We start from the raw sequence: 7,708 nt of genomic DNA on the forward strand, positions 1-7,708 counted from the left end.
GCTTGGAGACGGATCAGGTTGCTCCAGCCCTGAGCTAACCTCCAATACTGGCAGACACAGAAAGGGGTAAAATTAACTTCCAGTTTATGAATGAGCCGCACAATGAGCTGGAAATGAGGAAAGACCCGTTCGCCCCTTATCGTCACACACAACATTCAAAACATCCTCTTTAGGCAGTCTCTGTTTTCTGAGAAAGTGGGTGAATGTGTGTGGGAATTTGTGAGTGACTGTGTGTAAATGTGTTTGTGTGTGTGTGTGTGTGTGTGTGTGTGTGTGTGTGTGTGTGTGTGTGGGGTGCATGTATAAAAAGGAAGCAGTGTTGACATACATGGGCAATCCATTAACACTCCTAAAATAATCCACCATTATCAGTAATAACAGTAATAATGATGACAATAATAATAATAACAATAATAATAACAACAACAATAACAATATTAAAAAATAATTAAAACAACAATATTAAACACAGACTATCTGCAACTCTTTAGCAAAACAAATGCGAGTCTTACATGCTCCTCAGTGTAAAATACAATCTACAGTCCTGGTGTCACACATCTATAGGAGTCTATTCCTCTAATGGGAAACCACCAGCTGTTTGGCCAGTGGTCAGTCCAGAAGTCCTTCAAAGCTCAAAGCTATGGCACTCAATATGGCCGCCACACCGCCTCTGCCGACATATTGGTGGGAGAGCTACTGTGGCTCCCCTCCGTCTCCACGACAACGTCACTCTGATTGGGCAAGGAGGGGTGGAGGAGGGTGGAGCCAGTGGAGGCATTGGTGCAGGGGGGCAGGATGCGAGGAGGTGACCGTTCCCCGCCACCTCCCCCTGCCATCATGGAAAATTGGTATGACCCAGCTGTTGTGCTATAGTAGAGGTGATAGGGAGACGAGCTGGCCTGGAATGGACCACCTTGACCTTGGGAGGAGGCAGAGGGGTAAGGCGGAGGCAAGTAGGTAGGGTAGCGGCCGGTCGGGCCCGTCATGGCTGACATTCCGATACCAATGGCGTTGGTGACCGGCGTGGGAGGGTACGGGAAGGCTCCGGTCGGGTAGTGCATGCGTGGGTCTGAGAAGCGGCCATCTGGAATTGTGGACAGTGAGGTGAAAGGTCGTTCCAGGGTCATGCGGGGGTCACTGAATGCTGTTAGCTCAGAGCCTGTGTGACGAAGGAGGAAGAAGCTGAGTGCTATAGGCAAGATAAAGTTATTTAACAGAGTAATCTCAGCTTCATTTTAGTCTCAGTTCATTCATTAGTTGATATACAGTAATACTTTATATAGACCCTTTCAATCTGTTCCTAGAAGGTTTCCGGTTGAAACAAAACCAACGCAGATACTTTGAAATTAACTTTACCGTAATGCTCTACAAAATGTCAACTTTAAAACTTTTTTTTGTTTGTTTTCTTTTGTCCCCAATTTATCATTAGCTCAATGTTGTTTTCTGTACCACCGGAACGTACATTTCTTTATGCAGTTGAAAGGGTCTACATATGGATGCCATTCCTGATAGCCATGATGTCTGCAATTGCCTTATCTATGTAAATGAATAGATAACTAAGCAACAGAAAAATGCACAGATGGATACAATGTCAACATTTGCTTCTACATTTGGTGAATGGCATCTATACAGTTTCTGTCTTGGTGTGTCTTGTTATGATCAAATTAGGGTGAATGGGCATAGGAATATATGCCATTATGTGAATGCAAGTTGATTATGTGTGTGTGTGTGTGTGTGTGTGTGTGTGTGTGTGTGTGTGTGTGTGTGTGTGTGTGTGTGTTTAATGCTCCTTCAAGCATCACTTACAGTGAATAGAGTTGCGACTGGGCGAGATGGGCGTTGTCGGGTGAACAGTCGGCGTGGAGATCTGGCTCAGGTAGGGGTATGGCTGCTCATAGGACCAGGACGGAGACGTCTGCATCTGCCTGGAGTCTGCAGTTGAAATCAACCAATTAAAAGTCAGTGCACTTGCCCCCAACAAAAAATAACCCTTGTCTCCAATAAACACACGGTCACACACACATACAGAAATAGACCAATATAATCAGCCCTAAAAATAAAGTTACAGCACACCTCCTCTGCTGTCCTACACTCTCTCCACTCCTAGCCGCCCTACCAGACACAATGAGAGGAATCGAGATGGTTTCATCTTCAGAGGTGACATTGTTATGTGATTAGCTGTTGATGGCTGTAGCCTATATGTTTGAACTCCAATTATTCTACGTTATTTGTCATTTGTCCATGTTATTCTCTTTCTGTGAGTCACTTTGGATAAAAGGGTCAGCTAAATGAATAAATGTAATGAAATATTGTAATGCTGCTACAAAGAATGGGCACAGAAAATGTGCCAAGAGACTGGAATAGAACTGGACTGAGGAGGTGAACAGAGGTAAAGCATATGGGAGGAGAGAATGTGTTTAACATTACAGAGGATGAGAAGAGAGGATAGGACATGAGATTTGAGGAGATAAAAAAGGAGGTGTGTGTGTGTGTGTGTGTGTGTGTGTGTGTGTGTGTGTGTGTGTGTGTGTGTGTGTGTGTGTGTGTGTATGTGTGTGTGTGTGTGGGGGGGGGGAGGTCAGGGGAGGTGATGGTGGTTTGGTTCAGCCTGTGTGTGGGGTTGCTATGCCTTTCCCCCAGTGGTCCAATAAACACCCCAGATCGGCTGCAGGCAGGCAGACAGTGAGGCCACTTGCAGAGGAAGCAAATTATCCTCCACCGCCGAAGCACCCCCCAAAAAAAAAAAACCCCCTGTTTCAACTGAAGCCAACTTCTCCCCAGGCCCGCTGCCAAGCCCCCTCCTTGCCTAGCTCCCCTCCCCAGCCACGTCGCTGTGATTTGGGCTAGGAGTCACACATGGCTGGGTGGGTGGCTGGAGGCGGATTCAGCATCCGGTGCTGGGGCTCATTCATTTTTACTGGGCTCCCACACACACTTCAGCACGCTATATGTATAAGTCTACACCCCCACCACCACCACCACCCACCTTCTTCCAACATCCTCACAGTCTGCATGCAAACACAGACTCACTCTATTGCCAAGAAGAGAATGAACTCACGGGTACTGACATTTTGTACTGCAGTCTGATTCATTCTGATGAAATTCTTGAATTTCTTGAATTTCCCCTGGGGATCAATAAAGTATCTATCTATCTACAGGTAGGTCTTGCTGGTATTGCAATCCACTAGACGTCTACAGATTACTTAGATACAAGCAACAGTGTCATAAGAAATCTACTCTTGTTTTGCTGGAAAGCCATTGGCTTCCATTCTTTCAATATGAAAAAAACTTTTTGTTGTTTAGATCAAAACTTGAGTGGCGCTCTCTCACTGTGCAAGGTCTCTCTCAGGCTTTGGAGAGAGAAACGTTTCCTGCTGCAACTGGTGGTTACACACACACACACACACACACACACACACACACACACATACTCACACACGGAAACACACATTGCTCAGGGGACGGTTGGTTGGGTTGGGGAGCACAAAGCCGGTATACACCCATCACCACTAACGCACACCGCAAACCTCAAGCTGCAGTCAGACCTCAACCTCGAAACACGCACTTCCTCAAACGTGTGCTCGCTCGCAGACACATAAAAACGCAGACACAGTCACTCGGGCACACACACACACACACACACACACACAAACACAAACCAACATTCACGGCCACACACACACACACACACACACACAGACACACACACAGAGAGCCTGTTGCCCCAGCTGCTCCTGATTTTCACTTGTATGAAAGGAGAAGTGGAGGGGGAGAGAAGGCGCTTTTGAATGACTTAATAACGGTTTCCGTTGGCAACCCTCCCGATGCTATTTCTGGCGAGGGGATCAGAAGCTTGCTGCACGCGGCAGGAAACACTCTGTTCTCTCTTTTTCCTCTACCTCTCTCTTTCCCCCTCTCTCTTTCTCTCCATCTCTCTCTCTCTATCTCCCTCTCTCTATCTCCCTTTCTCTCTTCATCACATTTGCTTTCTCTGTCACTTCATCAGTTTATCTCCCAACAAACCACTCAACTCAACTTCCTTGATTCCCTTTCCCAACTCCCTTTGATTTCCTGCCATCATCTTGTAATGTATCTGTAACTCTGCATCACTCTCTACATGCTGCTCAACCTCTTTCCTCTTTCCCCCCATTTCTTATGTTCACATTTCTCTCTAGCTAAGCATCTCGCTTCGATCCACATGCACTCATGACAGTCTTTTTCCAGTCATCTATTCTTCCCTAAAACACCACGTACCCATTTTACTGTGCTGTTTCCATCTGTCTTTTCTTGCCAGCCTTTTCCATCTTCTCATCTTCCAGGTTGCTAATCAGATCACTATCCTTTCATCTCTCTCTTAACCTGTCTTGGCTGGCCTCACCTGTGTTCCTGTGGTATCTTACCTGTCACAGGTGGTTTGCACTCAACTCCCTAGCAACAGATGATGCCATTGTATGCGGTTTGACTCAGCAGCAAGTTAACCGCAAACTAAAGGATAGGTAGATGCATTTGGAAAGCCTTTTGAATAGGGGATTTTCTCACATAGCTACTTCCTGTCAGCTGACTCTCACTTCCTCCTTTCTGTTGACTACTTCCTTTCTGGACTAATCAACATAGGCAAACAGAACACACCATCATCTTTATACCCATATACTCTTGTCACTTTATCGCCCTTGAACAGAGAAACACATATAATCACACACACACACACACACACACACACACACACACACACACACACACACACACACAAACAATCTTCCCTACACACAATTCCCTCTTCTCACATCTGCTCCGTGGCAACAGGGAAGAGAAACTGGCTGTGTGTGTGTGTGTGTGTGTTTGTGTGTGTATGGGTTGTGACATACAAACTAAATGTTGGGAAACCTTTGGCACAGTACAAAAACGAGAAGTGCCTTTACGTCCACAGTTAGATTTCAGCAAAATATAGGGTACAGTACAGCAGTCGGCCAATGAGAATGGAGAGTGGGCATATATTATATATATATGAATCTACATGATATAACATTGAGATGGGTGATCCAAAAATAAATGTTCTGATATTTGCCATGGTCTTTTTTCTCTGAAAGGCCCATAGGTGCCAATTGAACTGACCAAATAATTCAGTGTTTGCATGGTGTGACTGCTGTTTTATACAATTCTACTGGAATTGCTATTTAGTGGATTATTATCTTATGCTATATCTTATATACTGATGAAGGAACAATATTTCACTTTCTGGTCTCTCTAATTCACACACATCTCCTCCAACCCCCACTCTGTGTGTCTCTCTCTCTCTGTGTCTCTGTTGCTTTTCAGGGTGCACAACCACAAGGTGTGCTCTGTGATGTGTGTGTGTGTGTGTGTGTGTGTGTGTGTGTGTGTGTGTGCTCTGTGATGTGCTTGTGTGTGTGTGTGTGTGTGTGTGTGTGTGTGTGTGTGTGTGTGTGTGTGTGTGTGTGTGTGTGTGTAAGCATGTGTGTGTGCCTGCCCATGTTGTGCTGTGTACAGTAGGGTTATGCTCAGACTTGCTCCCCTGTCCACCAATCAAAGCCACCCTTGTTCTCTGAAAATGTTTTGTCTCCATATCCGTTGATGGGTGAAGAAAGACTCACACACACCCCTCACAAACATCACTACCAGGAATATCCTGTGAAGAAAGGCTCTCTCTCTCTCAAACACACACAGACTCTCTCTCACACACACACACACACACACACACACACACACACACACACACACACACACACATACACACACCCCTCACAGACATCACTACCAGGAATAGCCTCTGAATAGGACACACACACACACACACACACACACACACACACACACACACACACACACACACACACACACACACACAATAAATGGTAAAAAAAGTAAATGGGATTTAGCAGATTTAGCGACTCATGGAAATTAGACACAGGCCAACTGATATCACTGCTGCTGCACCCTCCCTCCCCATTTTAATTGCCCCCCAGATAGTGATTGCAGAATATCAGGAGCTGAGATACTTTCATGGCACCCTTTGAGATTTGGGGATAGGATGCAGTGACTACATCTTCCAAAAAGCCAGTCTAATGAATGCTTAATGGCTAATAGGCAGTGCAAAGATAATGGTAAAATGTCAGTTTTACCTCAGTTTTGTAGGGTCAAGTGAATGCATTTTGTTTTAGGTGGCATACTGAGGAATGTTTTGCTGCACCAAAAGCTATCTAATAAAGCAGTGTTTCTATTAAGACAGCCAGACACAAGATCGTCAGCATAAACCTGTTTTTTTTTTGTTTTTTTTGTTTTTTTCTAATTCAATTTCATGTCGACAACTCAATTATAACTGAAGGGCTCTGATCTTAAATTGAATGAAACCGTTTACTTTACTCTGGGGAATTTGACCGGCAGATAATGTGCGTAGACCTGTATACTTCTGTAATACAAAGTATGTTGTTGCAAGTTGAGTAAGGATGTCAGCACGTATGTGTATGATTCTGTGAAGATTCACCAGCCAGAGGTGTGTCCGGAGGGGGCTACTTAAGGACATCATTTATACGTGTATATAATGTTTGTGTGTGTATATGTGTGTGTGTGTGTGTTTTGAGTGTATGTCAGCGTGCGGTGTGTTTACTCACCGGGCAGCTGTGTGTGTGCGGGGCTGCCGAAGGGTGGCGTGGTGAGTGTGTTGCGGGCGTTGGGGTTGGGGCTGCACCGCATGGCGCTGCGTCTGAGCTGCTCAGAGAAGGCCAGCGTGCCGGGCTTCACTGACTCCTCCAGCTTCTGCCTGTGTCCTATACACACGCACACACACACACACACACACACACACACACACACACACACACACACACACACACACAATCATACAGTTCTTAGTTTTATTGATGGGCTCATACATGATATCATATTTTGGAATATGTGAGATAATTTAATAGTAAATTGGAACATGCACAAATCGGTTAAGGTTTTGCTCCCTCTCCTAGCCATGCCTGAGACTCACCCGTACAGATACACTGTAGGGCTATTAATTTCTCACATTCTCTACAATACGGAGTGCATCTATGAGGGACTATTACTGAGAGTCTTTCTATTACTTTTTGTTTATGTGAATGTGTGTGTGTGTGTGTGTGTGAGTGTGTGTGTGTGTGTGTGTGTGTGTGTGTGTGTGTGTGTGTGTGTGTGTGTGTGTGTGTGTGTGTGTGTGTGTGTGTGTGTGTGTGTGTGTGTGTGAGAGAGAGAGAGAAAGAGAGAGAGAGAAAAAACTGAGAGAGAAAATTGTGATGAAAGTTTATTTGGAAGTGTGATGCTCAAGAAAGGTGTTTTAGCCTGCATGTCTGTGGCTGGACATGGCTGAGAAGAGAGTGTTGGGTGTCAGGCATCTACTGCTGTGTGTTCATCTGGATGTGTGCGGCCGTGTGAAAATGGCCAGGCGCTGAATGAATGTGCAAACTTGCGCATGGCGGGTGGTTTAGGTGTGTGTCCTTGGCTACGGAGTGAGTGAGATCAAGTGAAGTTTGTCAGAGGATATCGTATCGTAGGAGGTCTAGGCTAGACAGTCTAGTGCCTTATGTATGTGTGTGAAAAAGGGCATGTGTGTGTGTGTGTGTGTGTGTGTGTGTGTGTATGATACCGGTCTGGCTTCAGAGAGTAGGGATTAATGATTGCAGGCGATGAAAGAGAGACTAAGAGAGAGAAAGAGAGAGAGAGAGAAAGA

At 45.3% G+C, this 7,708-nt stretch overlaps 1 protein-coding gene across 8 annotated transcripts in view; it reads right to left on the bottom strand.

Moving 5' to 3' along the window:
- Positions 1–283: 283 nt before the first annotated feature.
- runx1 (RUNX family transcription factor 1) overlaps positions 284–7,708 on the bottom strand; it is a 53,087-nt gene continuing 45,662 nt past the window's right edge. For 6 of the 8 annotated variants that reach the window (XM_048268067.1, XM_048268065.1, XM_048268069.1 and 3 more), the window contains 3 exons: positions 6,630–6,785; positions 1,807–1,932; positions 284–1,159 (listed from right to left, as the gene is read on the bottom strand). In XM_048268067.1, coding sequence (XP_048124024.1) covers positions 648–1,159; positions 1,807–1,932; positions 6,630–6,785 — 794 coding nt within the window. In that variant the 3' untranslated portion in view covers positions 284–647. The remainder of the gene's footprint in view (positions 1,160–1,806; positions 1,933–6,629; positions 6,786–7,708) is intronic. The other 2 variants (XM_048268070.1, XM_048268073.1) reach the window with 1 other exon arrangement.

The sequence above is a fragment of the Alosa alosa genome, chromosome 17 (assembly GCF_017589495.1).
Source record: "Alosa alosa isolate M-15738 ecotype Scorff River chromosome 17, AALO_Geno_1.1, whole genome shotgun sequence".
NCBI classification, from domain to species: domain Eukaryota; kingdom Metazoa; phylum Chordata; class Actinopteri; order Clupeiformes; family Clupeidae; genus Alosa; species Alosa alosa.